The sequence below is a fragment of the Neurospora tetraspora genome, assembly GCF_033439725.1.
Source record: "Neurospora tetraspora strain CBS 560.94 chromosome Unknown B0H65scaffold_6, whole genome shotgun sequence".
NCBI lineage: Eukaryota > Fungi > Ascomycota > Sordariomycetes > Sordariales > Sordariaceae > Neurospora > Neurospora tetraspora.
In genome coordinates this window covers 1,993,477-2,008,083 of record NW_026944388.1, presented here as the reverse complement: position 1 = coordinate 2,008,083, position 14,607 = coordinate 1,993,477, and the positions used below count along the sequence as shown (strand labels likewise).

Sequence of the window (14,607 nt, the reverse complement as noted above, 5' to 3'; positions counted from 1 at the left end):
GCATTAGCTACATACTAAGAGCTCATACACAACTACGAATCCATGAGTCACCGCATCATCCAACAGCCCAATATTTGTGACTCGCAAGGTGAATGGATAATGAGACGTGTGGAAGGTGCATCCCACCCCGATTATTCGTTTTGGCAGTATTTAGACCTGGCCTGGCCCGCCATTCCTCTTCTCTCCTCAAAGCCACCAATCAAGCATTTTCCCCATCGTCGGAATCACTTCGTTTCAAGAACCAGACCAGAATCCAATGACATCAACGTACCTGCCTATCGTATCCCACTCATCACTTGCAAGCCATTTCAGCGGAGTCATCTCCAGGCAAAACAAGACAAGCAACAGACGGTGACCCAGAAACGGATGAGGAACCATAGTCAAACCTTGCGTTCACATCAGTCAGTACTGTCAACTCAACAACCATAAATATCTCCTCAAGACCGACCCCTTCTCACTCATCACCTCCTCTCTTCCTCCAACAGCGGATCAGCGGGTCAGTCGACGAAGCAGCCCACACATACTCAGATAATATCAAGACCACCACCACCACCACCACCACCACCAATTAACTCAATCTTCTCCTCCCATCCATCGAAAATGGACAACAGTCCTCCCCCCAAGCACCCATCCGTCGGCCAAAAGCTCACCGGTAAGCAAGAAGAGCAGATGGAGAAATCTATCAGGCTGCTGAAAAGCAAGATGGAAAAAGACCAGTGGGAGGCCGCGAAGAAGAGGATAGCCGAGGAGGAGAGAAAGGCCGAGGCCGAGACCGCCGCCGAGCAGCAGAAGATGAAGGAAGCGGCCGAGAAAGTAGAGGCACTGGCACTCAGTAGCAGGGGCAGGACCAGTGCCACCAACACCGATAAAGCCACTGCGGAAGCCGGTGTGGAAGCTGGTGAGGGGGGTAAGACTAAGAGTGATGATAAAAGTGAGGGTACTAAGAGATGACAACGATGGATTGGTAGGGAGGGTGGGGGGTAGATGGGGAGTGGGTAGGTACGGTAGGGTAGGGTAGGGAGAGAGGGTAAAGGGAAAGGATAAGGAAAAGAAAAAGGGGTGATGGATTTAGACATGATAGCATGCATTCACGCCCAGATGTAGGTAGCGGATTGAGCGGCGATTTGCGCTCCGCGAGGGAAATGACCAGGAGGAGAGCGTAGGTTTGTTCAATATAGCACTCTGTTGATCCCTTGAGTGCTGGGGCTTTCTGAACTGCTGCAGTGCCACGTCTGCGTAGCGCGTTTCCGTTGTGTGTTCATGTGACGGATGCTCCTCCTGATGCGCACCTTCCCTCCTGCTGCGACAAACAAAAACCTCGCTTTTTCAATCTCAAAAAAGCAAAAGAAAAATGCAAACACCCCATTTCCCATATCTCCAGCCATCCCGCTATTCGATAAAAGTTGCAAAAAGCTCAGTCGCCCAGGTAAGCTTGTGGAACGAACGCACAACGCCCCAGCTGCGACCTACGAAAACTGTACCACGAGATACCACGCACTCGGCAATGTTTTCATCAACGGGAACCACTGCGCCATAAGACCACAGGGCCCGTTGTGGTAGAGGGGTCAGATAAGGGACCTTATATGATGCCTGCAGGCGGCAGCAGTGCAGGCTTAGGGCGGGCGGGAAGGATCTTGTCGTCCGATGTTTGGGGGGAAGGCGTCCGTCATTACCAAAACCGTAATCACTCCTTGTTGCTAGTAGGGGACGTCTCCTCAACCTCCATCTCCATGTCCCCCTCTCTGTCGACATTCTCGCCCCCCTTGTTTTCGCCATCCTCGCCCCTATTCTCACCGCTACTCCCCGGCTCCGGCGCCACTGGAAAATGCAGATGCTTCCAGTCCTCCAACTCCTCCGTCACCGACCTCAACCGGTCCCGGATGCTTTCAATCGCATAACTACCAAGCAGCAGCCTCAGCGGCGGGTACGAGCAGTGGCCCAGCTGCCACACCAAGTCCGCGCACTTCTGGGCACTGGTCGGCTGCTTATCGCCCAACCACTGCACCATCCTCTTCGCGTGCAGCGCCGGCGACGTCGCGTGCGAGTACGGCTCGCTGGCCGGCTTGATGAGGAAATGGCCCCAGCGGGGCACCATGGAGGTGTCCGCCTCGTCTCTCCTCACCAAGCCCGGTTCGACGAGGGTAGCCTTGATATTGAACGCGTCGACCTCGTACAGCATGGCCTCGATCAGGCCTTCCACCGCATACTTGGTCGCGCAGTAAGGGCCCAGACCGGGGACGCCGAGGGCCCCGGAGGTGGAACTAAAGATGATATACCGCCCCGCCCCTTGCTCGCGGAAGTAGGGCAGGCTGGCCTGGATGATGTGCACGGTGCCCATGAAGTTGGTCTCGAACTGGTTGCGGATCTCGTGCTCGTCCTGGTCCTCGCACGCGCCGATGACGCCGTAGCCGGAGCAGTTGGCGATGCAGTCGATGCGCCCGAACCGGTCGAGCGTCTGGTCGATCACCCGGTTGACCGAGGCGTAGTCACGCACGTCGCACAAAGTCCCAAAGGCGTTCTCCGCTTGCGGGTGGTGCAGGTGCGCCTGCGCCATCTGCTCCCGCGTGGACTCGAAGATGCGGCCCACGACGGTGACGGAGTCGCCGTGGTTGAGGCAGCTCTTGACCAGGGAGCGGCCTATTTGGCCGGTGCCGCCGAAGACCTGTGGTAGGTGTCAGTTACATTGAGGGTTTGAGGGAGTAGTATAAGGGTGAGGTCAGGGGGGTGTGATGAGGAAGCTTCTTACGATCCAAACTAGGGGCTTCCGTGGTGCGCCGGGCTGTGGTGGGTCACAGCTCGCTGGGAGTGCGACCTTCCCCTTTTTACTGGGGGTTTCACTCCCGGTCATGCTTGGGGTTCTTTGCTCCATTGCGATGGTGAGATGGATGCCCGTGGTTTGATTTTGGTGTACTTTTGAAACGCCAAAGGCTCAGGTAAAGATCGCTATTGAAGCGTAGTGATGACAAGTGGCAATGCCGGCGGTGCAATGTGCGATACGCAAACGCCCGCTTTGTCGGATCTCAGCTCATTGTCACGACCAGAGGGAAAGTAGTGATCTAATGACGGAGCCAAAGGCCTGAGATATCGTGGGTAAAGCTTAGTTAAAATCCGTGATACGGCGATGAAAGCATGAAGTGTCATGAAGCCCCGAAGGAGCACCAGCCCGGACAATGTTCATGAGCGGGTTTCACGGAACACTGTTGTTGTTAGTCAGACTCCAGTAAATGCATTTGCTCTATCCTGCCCCAATAGGAGCATTCACCCTTCTAAAGGGATGTCTACGTCTGCACATGCTGCCTGTCAATGATTGGCTATACAAATGATTCAGGCGGCAAACTGATTGATTCCATTGAAAGAAGTTTGTGCCACGATTGTTCATAGAGTATCTTCCTTTTGTTGAAGTAGTATCTCTTAGTTCTTTTCATTCTTACCATCAAGGTGGCTATACCGATATCCTCAATAGCTGCACCGATAAGGGCTCTTCTCGATGCTCCGCAACGACCGGGCGCAACAAAGTCGTGATAAGAGCACGCCCCTGGCACCAGCAGCATAGCAACCCCGTTCAGCAAATGGAGAATCTCAATGTTTACTACCCCTGAAATCCGTGTCGTTGTGAAGCCTAGCCGGGTGATCAAGTGCCGAATCGTTGTATCGGGGGCGATGGCGCAATTTTCCTACAGCATCTCACCAAAGAAAAACCCCCTCCATACGTCACCCGCTTTTGGTGATAAAATATGGGCATGGTGTGATGCAACCCGGCCACGACCGAAAATTTGTCCGTGGCGGCGTGAGAGCTGGCTCAAAAAGCCCTTCATCTGAACTACACTTGAGGAGAACGGACTCTATATAATCTTATACATATCACATTTAACCCATCATCCCTGAACCATCTCCAATTTCTCGTTTCCACCGAACTGCCTAGCCCCACAATTTATTGCAACGACACCTACATAACAAAACCCCGCGGCGTCGTCTCATTAATACCCAGTTCCAGAAGCAGACACTATCAAAACTGTAAAACAGCCAAAATGAAGGCCTACTTCTACGACAACCTCCCTGTAAGTTACCTCTACCCATGATATCCATCGAACTCACTTCCCTGTCAGCCTGTTTGCCTGCATGGGTTCCGCTTCGTGATAGAAAACTTCCCTCCCCAACCGGTGCAGCAGTGTGTCTAACCCACAACACAGGGCGACCAACGCCTCCCCCACGACTCCGGCAAGGAAGTGACCGTCTCGGACCTTGAAAAGGTCGGGGTCCTTTACTTCCGGATCCCGGACGTCTCGGGCGTGGACGCCCTTGCCTCTGAGCGCGGCTACAAGAACCGGGATGAGATCACCGTCTCGCCCGAGAAGATGGGGGCCATCTACGAGACGAAAGTGCGCCAGTTCTTCGACGAGCACCTGCACGAGGACGAGGAGATCCGGTACATCCGCGACGGCGCGGGGTACTTTGACGTGCGCAACGAGGGCGACGAGTGGATTCGCATCAAGCTTGTCAAGGATGATCTGATCATCCTCCCTGCTGGCATTTATCATAGGTTTACTACTGATGATACCGATGTATGTTTATCCCCCATTCCTTTATTGCAAGTTGGGTTGGAGAACTGACATGCCATTTTTTTCTGGCTAAAGTATATCCAGGCTATGCGTCTGTTCAAGGAGGAGCCTAAGTGGACGCCTCTGAACCGCACCGAGGGGCTCGATGAGAACCCCTACCGCCAGGAGTATGTCACTCAGTTCCTGAAGGCCTAAACGGGATAGATGTAGGAGGAGCCAAAGGGGGTGGACATAGCCTCTTAAGCCATCACAAATCGAAAGAAGGGAAGCATGCCATACGCTAGCTGAGTTTGCTACTTGCTTTAAGCGACACATATCTATACCCGAATGCATGAAAGATGTCTATAACACCTATCAACCAATGTTTGGTATGAGCGGCCGTTCAGTTGTTTCCTTTTCCGCCATACCGACTGGCTGCTACCTAGGCTTTTTTCAATCGACCTCCTTGGCATGGTGGTGTAACCCGGACTTGGTTTTGCTCTTTCTGTTGAAAATCACACTATTGTCCTGAACGAAACGCCCAAGACCGCATGCATGAAGCGCGCTGCTTTTGTGCCAAAGTGAATGACTGTCTTGTGTACTGATCCCAAATTTACCCCTAAAAACGCCTGGTATCCTCCATAGAAAATATAATGTCAGTAGATTCGCACGACCTAACCTGTCATGCCCTTATGGCCCATGTTGTTCATGATACAGTCGACTCCCTCACTCCACCATACGCCTTAGCGGACCTCGGGCGGCGCAACTTCGGGAGCGCCAGCGACTGCAATCTCGTTGTTGATACCATCCGTGGTCTCCTCGCGCGGTCGGCCCTCTTTAATATGATAGTTAGTACAAATATCATTTTAGCAACCGCAAGCCACACAAAGAAAAGATGATGCGACATACCAAAGATACGACGCCACCACATGGGCGGGTCAAGGGGTCTTGAGCCGCCGTGAAGAGGAGGATACACGTCGGTGAAAAAGTACCAGATATGCCCAATCACCACGCCCATCAACTCATCCTTGGGCACAGTGCCGTGGAGGGTCAAGCTGAACGCCATAAGGACCCATGGCAAGTAGGGTGCGCTGAACACCAGCAACCCGAGAAAGCTGAGGCGGGTGTCTGGGTTACGACGAGACCATATGTAAACCAGCGTCGACGAAAGCGGATGGCCGAGGAATGGCATCGAAACGAGCGGCGACAGGATCAGGAGGAACACCATGGCGTAGAGTAACAGCCATGAAAAGTGCGCTGGAGATCGGCCTGCGGACTCTTCGAGGAGCCGCGAATATCGTTGCAGGAAGTAGACGTGGAAGAGAAGGTCGAGGGAGAAGGGCCCGAAGTAGAGGAAGGTGGTGAGTAGTCGCCAGTACTAAACAGGAACAACAGCAGCCGTGTTAGCGAACCATTGCTCTCTTAGACAGGCACATATGTGCCAGAAGAAGAAGAAGATGATGTTGATGGAAGACCACGAACCTGTGACTTGACAAAGACGGCGCGGTAGCTATAGAAGAGCTGGAAGGGAGTGATAAGCTCGCACTGGACCAAGCCACTCATGAGCACCGTTGCCGTCGTCCACCATCTTGTACAGATGGGCATCTCCCAGAACCACGTCTCGAGCGGGAAGCGCCCGGCATCGCCGCCATCGATCATCTGGTCCATGGTGATTCGTTATCGGATACTTGGCGGGTCCTGTATGCCGGGGCTGGAATGTTATAGACGATAGCGGCGTTGCTAGCACGGATGGTGAATCGGGTACCGTCTCCAATCAGGTACGGTTGGGGCGAATACGATGGTGCAAGGTCAACGACGACGTGTGGATTCGGACTGGAATAGTAAACAATCTCCTGACCGAGGATGTCTAGATAAACTATGTGATAACGCCTCGCCCGAAGAAAGAGAGCGTGGAAGGTTACGTTGATAAATCAAGATGCCGCGGTGTTGATGATGTCGTGTCCTCTAGAAGGCTTCCAGGTTAGGTGTAAGTGTCAAGACGGGAAGCGAGACGGGGCCACGGGCTGGCGGGAGTGGCGGGATCGCTAGCGGAACTCTGGGGAAGGCTGCAGCTGCAAGTGGAATGGAAGTGGGAAGCGCTGTGCGTCGAACTTTCCAGGGTCGAACAGCATGCTGGCTGGGATATGACAATATACGTAATATGCATTTATGCACATATATGGAGGTTGGACGGGAACAAGCTCAAGGCCTCAAGCTGCTTTGGCTGGACCCCACATTTTCCCGCTGCCATTAAAACCCCTGCATGCGGATTGCTCCATCGTGGAACCCCACAAAATCCACTGTGACCGAGCGCGCCCAGTCGCGTTCAAAAAAGAAACGTAGGCGCGTCAAGGTTCCCCATTCCAGTCGACGTTTCCCCAACCACCCCCCTTTTGTACAAACATCGTGGATAGTGATTGTATGAGTTGGCATTACCGGCTTTGTCCATTCACCTTCTCAGCCACTATACTCGACACCTTGGACAACTTCGAGTTTTCTTTGTCCTCTTTCTTGCCTTCCCATCCTGGCTGCAACAACCCCGAATTGCTGATCCCTTGCCGCCTTGCAAGACGCGCCCAAGCTCCCGTCAATTGAAGAAAGCTCCGCCGGCGCATCCACTCTAGCTCCCGTCGCAAACCACAACAACAACCCAACTTTCCGGTCTTTTTGTCAATTGCGACTTGGCAACCACCTAGGTTCATCTTTTACTACCACCACTTCATCATCTGGTCGACCCATCGATACACAACCTCCTCAATCTTCGTCTCCGAGTCCGTCACCAGCGAACCATCCACCTACCAAACTTTACGGATCATCAATACACAACAACAATGCCACCGAAAACGAAAGGAGTAGGCAAGCAAAAGGGGGTGCCTAAGAAAGCCGCGGCAGCGGCGCCCAAGGCCAAGGCCACTCCCCCGGGAAGAAGGAAGTCGCGCGCCAGCAGTGTTCAACGTATGTCTCACTACTCCAGCCCCATCTACGGTCGATCTCTGAGGGCAACCGGAGGCGCGGCGCGTACGCGCGTGCGCGCGTAGGGTATCCATGGCCTACGGCCTTAGTTAGGATCACACGCGGCTAACAATAACAAACAGCCGGTGACCCCGTTCCCCAGGGCAAAAAAAGGCGTTACAGACCCGGCACGCTTGCGCTGAAGGAGATCCGTAACTATCAAAGGACGACAGATTTGTTGGTTGCTAAGCTTCCCTTTGCGCGATTGGTACGTATTATACCTACCTACTAGGCCTCCCCTTGCCTTCCTCCTTGAGTTAGAGGGACCACCCAGACAACCCGATCCAGTGCTAACTTTTACTTTCGATAGGTCCGCGAAATAGCCATGCAATTCCGCCCCATGGACGAGGAAATGCGCTGGCAGTCGCAAGCCATCCTGGCCCTGCAAGAGGCCGCCGAGGCCTTTCTCGTCCACCTGTTCGAGGACACCAACCTGTGCGCCATCCACGCCAAGCGCGTCACCATCATGCAGAAGGACATCCAGCTGGCTCGCCGGATACGCGGCGTGTGGGGAGGTGCTGGATGGGTATGAGTTGTGATAGCTCAAAGCGGTGCAGCGAAGTCGCGGCGTAAAGCGGTACGGCTGGTCCAGCAGCGGAAGCGGAAGCGTAGTCGGAGTTGCTGTTACTACTGTGATGGACTACCTCTGCGGTTTTGGCTTGGCCTGGGCTGGCTAGGCTCGGTTTGGTCCAGGTCAGTCAGTTATTTTGTTCTTCTGCAAGGAGAAGAAAAGAAATCGGGGAAGTGGGGGAGGTGGAAAAGAGTCAGGGGCATGGGTCTCAAAGGTCTCAAAGGCAGTCAGGCCAAGACAAGACAAGACGGCTGAAGGCGCGCGACGATACGACGTTGGATCGCGTCTTCTCACTGGGGTTGCGGGTCGCAGGAAGGGTGGGGACATTGGACATGGGCAGTGTGTGATCCATCCATCCCGTGACTCTGCCTGCATATTGACATGACAGAAGGGAAACTCGGTCCCATCACCAGTACGACGGCAGAACAGAACAACGGAGAACCATGAACGGACGGTAGCCGAGGATCTGCGCAACCGCCTTGATTAGCCGGCCCAAACTGCTTTAGCGTGGGGGCCAAGGGGGGATCAAACGCATGATCTGACTGTAGAGAAAAGAAGGGTATGAGCGGCAAGGGGAAAGGACAACCCGGTTGTTCTTTGGCTTGTCGGCGAGTCGAGAGGGAGAAAATGGTTGAGGGACATTTGAGTAGGAGGCTTGGATGCGCTTCATTCTATTTTTTTCTCTCTCGGGACGGTCGATCAGTGGTTGAACACAAAGCGGCTCGGCTCGGCATTGGACAGGAGGATGGATGTGGGTTGTGTGTGTGCTGGTTTGATCTTTGGGTCGGCAGGCAGGCGGCGGCGTTTGAATGGCATCCCATGGGGAAATATCATCTGATTGATTGCTTTAAAAGGTAAAGCGGCGTTAAATAGTGTGTTTTACAAGACAATGAAAGGTATATATACACATATTTTTCCCAACATTCTCTAGTCTTTTTTATGGGAGTGAAGGAGGGTCCAGGTTTGTTTCTCCCGTCTTCGCCTTTACCGTACCAGAGGAGGTGAAGGTTTGGTTGATTGTGTCGGTGACAACCGTAATCCGATCGTTGACTGGAACTCCCAACTATTGTCCAACCCTTGAATCTGTCACCACGTTTGACACAGCACAACGGTATTTGTCCATACGTATAGCAGCAGCTCGAGATTGTGAAAACACCACCCTTTAACTAATCACTGACCATTGAGGAGACTCAAATGTTGGAAGGTGCTTGAATGGTTGTTGGTGGATGGAAAATGTCGTATACTTGGTTCATTGATGCTAACGATGATGAAGTTGGATGCTCAAATTAGAGAATGTCTGACTCGGCCGTCCTTATAAAAAGGACAGGCTTGAAGAGCATGCAAGCGACTGCCGACTGGCTGACTGTGCGTCTGTCGTGCCTGCTGCACCGATGTGAGTTGTTCCTGCATCAGATGTTCTCTGCTATTGAACAACCGTTGCGGCAAGTACGAACGTCTTAGAAAGCCAAGGGTTGGGCAACCGTTGGATGGGTCCTCCCTCATTGGTACGGTATCTGACTTATACTTAAAATCTGGTAGGTGAGCTTTGACAGGAAGGAAAAGTGGAAGGGTGTAGAAGGCCTGCCGGTCTATGATATGCTTGAATTTCCGTCGAGCACGGGATACATTCCCTACTTTTACCCAGGAACGGAGCTACTCTCTAACCAGCGCAATACGCCTGCTGAGTGTCTGCTTCTGCTTCTTTCGCTTTCGCTCTAAGCGAGCGGTAGAGAAAACAAACATGTGTATCAACAATTCTGGAAATTATTTTTGCCTCTCAAAGCGCAACATTCTAAACCCTCTTCCCTCTTATAACGCCTTTTTGTGTGTTGTGTTGAATGGAAAAAAAGAAACGCCATAAAAGGTTTATACAGCTCTCGACGAAAGAGAAACAGGAGACCGGGTTGAATCAACCTCCAACTCCTCTCATATGCCCATGCCCTATCGGTATCCCGTTCCTATCCACCATGTACATATCACCACCGTGACCATGCTGCCCATGCTGACCATGATCATGCCTCAGTTGATCAATGCTATGCATCAACTGCTCCTTCTCCCTCTCGAGCGTATCCCGTTCCTTCTCCAACGATAATATGTACCGCGTCGACATATCCAACACCTCCGCCTTGCTCAGACGCCGCTCAATACCGAAGTCAAGCGAAGGGTGTTGGCCCGGGATGACGCTACCACCGCCATTGCCGTTGACGCCGCCGATCATGGTCATCGATGAGCGCAATGAGTCTGGGAGCACCGCCAGGAGCCTCTCGAACTGGGCGTTGAGCCGGTTGCGGTACTGCTTCTCGACCAGATTATGCGAGTTGCGCGACTTTCGCTCTTCTGGCGTCTCTTCCGGTCGCGGTTGGATGTTCTTGGGAGCCCGTGAGGCGCTTCGCAGTTTTCCTTTGTTCTTGCTGAAGGCGGCAGTCGCAGACGCGGTCCCTTTCGCGGTCTTGGCAGCACCTCCTGGTACTGCTGGCACTGCTGCGGCTGCGTTGAACGGTGACCCGCGAGATATCGGTGTCATGATCTGGCTAGACGCCTTCTTTTTGCCATTATCCCACGGACCGTCCTCGCTCTTGTTGCATCCTTCGATCAACTCGGTAGTAGTTTGGACCCATCGATGTTGCTGCTGCTGTTGCTGCTGCTGCTGATTGGCTCTCTCATTGATGTTTGCGTAAGTGACGCCGTCTGAGTTATCCGAGAACCCAGTTTCGGATGGCGCGCTGATTGATCCAAATGTTCTCGCAGTCGGTGATGCTACAGCTCCTCGAGAAGGCGTGTTCGGTCCAAGGCTGTTTGGCGGGTAACCGTTCGCCCACGAGAACCCAAACCCGGGTTGTATTGGACTCTGGAGAATAGGTGGCGATCCGTAAATACTACCGCCACCGAGGTAGGAATCCGAGATATCATGCGATGGCGCGAATTCGTAGGGCGTCGAGCCCGGAGGTGCTGAAACCGCCGAATGTTCGCGGTTGTACAGAGCAGCGGCGCTCGTGGATGGTAGTTGTTGTTGCTCCCACCCAGCCCCTTGCTGATAGTAAAGAGGCTGCGTGGGGTGGTCAGGAGTCGGAACGTGATATGACGCTGTCGCCACAGGGAAGGTTGGAGAAGTTGGAAGCGTGGTTTGCCGGGCTGAAGAGGCGAAGTTCGGATAGGGGAAGCTCGGTCCGTTTTGCTGGTGTGTGGTATGGATTGAAGTGGTTTGATTTTCGGAGTAAGTGGCGTGTTCGGGCATGCCAAGACTTTTCAGACTGCCGCCGGGACTGAAGGCTGACGGTACTTCGGTCATCATCTGCTGGAAACGCCATTGTTACATGTTAGTTATTTTGCGATGGTCGAGTTTGCTTGATTGCGAGGCGTATAAAGGCATGCGTCTAGTTCCGGGCCCTCATCTCACGTTACTTCTGCCAACCTCATGACTGTTTTCTCCCTTTTCGTCTTTCCTGGATGACCCCGACAACGAAATCTCTCCACAGCGGTCTCCTGGTCTCCCTGCCCACGATGCTCCTCTGATCGACAATGTTATGCCTGGCAACTATGCCATATACGCACCGAATTATCAGGGAAGAGATCGTTGAGGACATTTTGCTCACTCGAACTGTTGGATTTCAAGTCATCCAGTCATCCACATAGGCTGCCTTGGTTGTGGAGTCTGACTTTCAGGATTTTGTTGATCTGTAGAGCTTGCGCGACACAGTCATCTCCAGCGACTCGGGTGTTTGAGGGAGGGCAATACAGATTCTCTGACCGTCCCTCCGTTTACCCGGTAGGCCCAGCCTTCAAATCACTAAACAGGGGACAGAAATGGGTGACTTCTGGATGAAAGGCTCGGTTTGGATCGGGAAGAGGCGAGTAAGGCAGAGAAAGTTTGCGTACCTCATGTGTTCCGGCGCCGTTATTGTCGAAGTACGGTTGTTCGCCGCCAGTTCGTGCCATCTTGGATCGGCTGTGTCCCGGGTTATGCGCTGCGGAAAACCAAACACGCAAAGTCGGGGAATATGAAGTCGTCGTCGGCGGAATATGGCGTGGCCCACAAGCAATTGGACTCTTGACTCTTCGCTAAAGGTCACTATATACCTCGATAGGGAGATGTCGACCAGGCTAAGATCGGCTTTTTCCATTCGCTGTCAACGTTTAGGTGGTACTCAGGCCGCCGCCGCCTCGCTCAGCGAAAATTACCTAGGTAATCACCCCGGGATCAAGGGATCGCACACGTTTCTCCCCTATCCAGTCCAGCCCTAATAGGCGGAAGTGAGACCCAGAGGCAGACAGCTTTAGGAGGTTGTGCTTGCCGTATGCCCAATCCCCGTGGTAGATCGAGCTTGTTCGAGAATAGTCTTGATTGCGCTGGCTGATTTTCTGTCGTCCAAACTAGGTTCCCGCTGCCCGTAAAAAGCTGATAGAAGCACAAAATCGGGGCAATGCTTGTTGAGAAGGATGAATGGCAGTGGAGTGAGCGCCTCTGGAATTTCAGGTCTCCCCACTGCTAGTCAGTAACTTGGGCTAAGCCTTAACGGGTGTGCCGTTCAGATGTACTATGTATAGGGGGCGGAACGGAGGGGATTACCTGATCTCCTGAGTTGCAGGTCAAGTGGCTGGCATACCCTCGTAGGAGCACCACGTACGCAGTAGTACTTCCGAAGATAGGAGCGGAGGTTATGGCAGCCACTGGCTTCGTGGTCACCTGCTCGGGCCGAGCCGCTGGCCCTTCCTTATTATATGACACTCTTAATTTCTGTGCGGTTCCGCCCGCCCTCGATCCTGTTACAACTTTATCATCGCTTCTTGGCACTTTGGTTTTCCATGGGCGATGGTTGATCCGGCTGCGGAGTGACTGCAGCCGCGGCAGCCGAGTATCTAGCACTGCGTTACTCGACATGGCTGGTTGGCACGCTCGAGTGTCCAGTATGTTGCACCTATGCTTGAAGCCACGCCTGCCCCCATCCGCCGCCCTTACCTTACGGTGGATAATGGACGGGTAGGGTGCACACCCACACAGCTGAAAAAACTTTTGATGATGATACGGAATCACCCCTGAGCTACTGAACCCTGGGCGCCATTGCTCTGCCAGGGTAGTTGAGGGTCGCTGACCCTGGCCGGTCCTGGTAGATACCGGGCGATGTCTCCTGGTCCCACTCGGTCAACCCTTGTGAGCGTTGAAGGAGGATGGGTTCTGCATCTGGCTATTGTTTTGCCCATGCATCCATGAGGGAGATACCCACGAGTCCCACCTGGGCAGGCTGCATCTGGAAACAGATTCGGGCGGAGAGAGCAACGGCTGGATCGATCGTTTCGGGAGGAAAGATCTCACTCAACAGAGCGGCAGGTGATGAGTGACCAGTGAAAATGACAATTCCGATGCCGAATTTGTCGTTTTACCATCCGTTCATGCCAGGCCGTACCACAGCCGTCGTGACACATCGATGGGCATTGCTCGTCGAGGACCTTCAAGGGTATGGTGACCAAGGGTGGCTGCACAGGCCAAATTGTACTGTGATATCTGTACTCGGGAGTAGTAACCGTTGAATAGGCCGCAGGGTGGGATCCATATTGCAGCCCTAAAGCAGTCCTACATTGGACTGCTAAGACCGGGGAGATTATCAGGTTGTCTTGCAGGACGTCCCTCAGCGCCGAGACACTTGCAGAGATCCATAGTCCCATCGGCTCAACGGGAGAACGGGTAATAGGCCAGGGACTGGAGAAGCCCCATTGCGATTTCCAGAATCAAGGAATCGGCGAATCAGAACGGTCCAATGCTGCGGTTGATCGCGCTACAGGTGTAGGAGCGACTAGAGTGGTCCCGTGTTGAGAACACGCCGATGGAGTTGACTGGAGATTTGTTAGACCCTCGGCAGGCCGTTTACTCCATCCTCTCCCCTTTGGATGGTCGCCTTGGCGGTGGCCTGTCTTCCTGTCTCGTGTCTCGGGTGGGGGAGGGCTCCAGACCAGAATCGGAAGAGGTTGACCGGATTGTGGAGGCACTCGCATGGCATCCGGCTTCCGGTCGTGTGTTTGCTGAAACTTGAGAGCCAAAAGCAACGGCGGACCGAGATGTCCAAGGCAGATGCGCAGACGGGCTGCTGGACAGGCTGGTTGACAGACAGAGCATACCGTATGTGACTCTGAGGTGGATAATGATCAAGCGCTGGTTTGACAGCTCTTGCCGTCGCCACAATAAGACGATGCTAATATAGGGCGGACAGTATGGGGAAGCCTTGGTCTGCTTAGGTACCTAACCCTTGGGATTCAGCCCTCGGTCTTACTTAGACAGGTGAGACAGGCCTTGAGGTGACAGGCCTTGACAGGCATCGTACGGGAAAGCGGAAGCAGGACAGGGATTGAAGCAGAGCCGCGCGTGATATCTGCGGTCTAGATTTGACGCCATTCCAATGAAGGCCAACATAAATGGAATCTGTAGGCGACGAAGAAGAATCTGCGCTGGGTCTCGTGTTTCCATGCCAGAAATATTGGAAGAAGTGAGGTGAT

General features: G+C 53.4%; 6 protein-coding genes across 6 annotated transcripts; 3 read left to right on the top strand and 3 right to left on the bottom strand.

Annotated features, from left to right (window-relative positions):
• Window positions 1–600: 600 nt before the first annotated feature.
• Window positions 601–1,214, top strand: B0H65DRAFT_444518 (uncharacterized protein; the record flags this gene model as incomplete). Its single annotated transcript, XM_062825688.1, has 3 exons — window positions 601–907; window positions 1,099–1,100; window positions 1,179–1,214. The coding sequence occupies 3 exons, from the start codon at window positions 601–603 to the stop codon at window positions 1,212–1,214; spliced, it is 345 nt and encodes a 114-aa protein (XP_062679455.1).
• Window positions 1,215–1,684: 470 nt separating this feature from the next.
• Window positions 1,685–3,551, bottom strand: B0H65DRAFT_444517 (uncharacterized protein; the record flags this gene model as incomplete). The annotated part of the gene is made up of 2 exons (XM_062825687.1): window positions 1,685–2,662; window positions 3,432–3,551. The coding sequence occupies 2 exons, from the start codon at window positions 3,549–3,551 to the stop codon at window positions 1,685–1,687; spliced, it is 1,098 nt and encodes a 365-aa protein (XP_062679454.1).
• A 477-nt stretch (window positions 3,552–4,028) lies between these two features.
• B0H65DRAFT_430602 (1,2-dihydroxy-3-keto-5-methylthiopentene dioxygenase) lies at window positions 4,029–4,754 on the top strand (the record flags this gene model as incomplete). Its single annotated transcript, XM_062824890.1, has 3 exons — window positions 4,029–4,058; window positions 4,191–4,562; window positions 4,635–4,754. The coding sequence occupies 3 exons, from the start codon at window positions 4,029–4,031 to the stop codon at window positions 4,752–4,754; spliced, it is 522 nt and encodes a 173-aa protein (XP_062679453.1).
• Window positions 4,755–4,909: 155 nt separating this feature from the next.
• On the bottom strand, window positions 4,910–6,354 carry B0H65DRAFT_262267 (Der1-like family-domain-containing protein). The gene is made up of 3 exons (XM_062822630.1): window positions 6,021–6,354; window positions 5,448–5,916; window positions 4,910–5,373 (listed from the first exon to the last, which is right to left on the bottom strand). Exons 1-3 carry the CDS (start codon window positions 6,204–6,206, stop codon window positions 5,282–5,284), a joined length of 747 nt encoding a protein of 248 aa, XP_062679452.1. The 5' UTR covers window positions 6,207–6,354; the 3' UTR covers window positions 4,910–5,281.
• An 897-nt stretch (window positions 6,355–7,251) lies between these two features.
• Window positions 7,252–8,356, top strand: B0H65DRAFT_262177 (histone H3-like centromeric protein cse-4). The gene is made up of 3 exons (XM_062822629.1): window positions 7,252–7,493; window positions 7,634–7,758; window positions 7,861–8,356. Exons 1-3 carry the CDS (start codon window positions 7,370–7,372, stop codon window positions 8,080–8,082), a joined length of 471 nt encoding a protein of 156 aa, XP_062679451.1. The 5' UTR covers window positions 7,252–7,369; the 3' UTR covers window positions 8,083–8,356.
• A 1,471-nt stretch (window positions 8,357–9,827) lies between these two features.
• B0H65DRAFT_261812 (uncharacterized protein) lies at window positions 9,828–12,372 on the bottom strand. Its single transcript, XM_062822628.1, has 2 exons — window positions 11,998–12,372; window positions 9,828–11,416 (listed from the first exon to the last, which is right to left on the bottom strand). Exons 1-2 carry the CDS (start codon window positions 12,055–12,057, stop codon window positions 10,031–10,033), a joined length of 1,446 nt encoding a protein of 481 aa, XP_062679450.1. The 5' UTR covers window positions 12,058–12,372; the 3' UTR covers window positions 9,828–10,030.
• Between the last annotated feature and the right edge of the window lie 2,235 nt (window positions 12,373–14,607).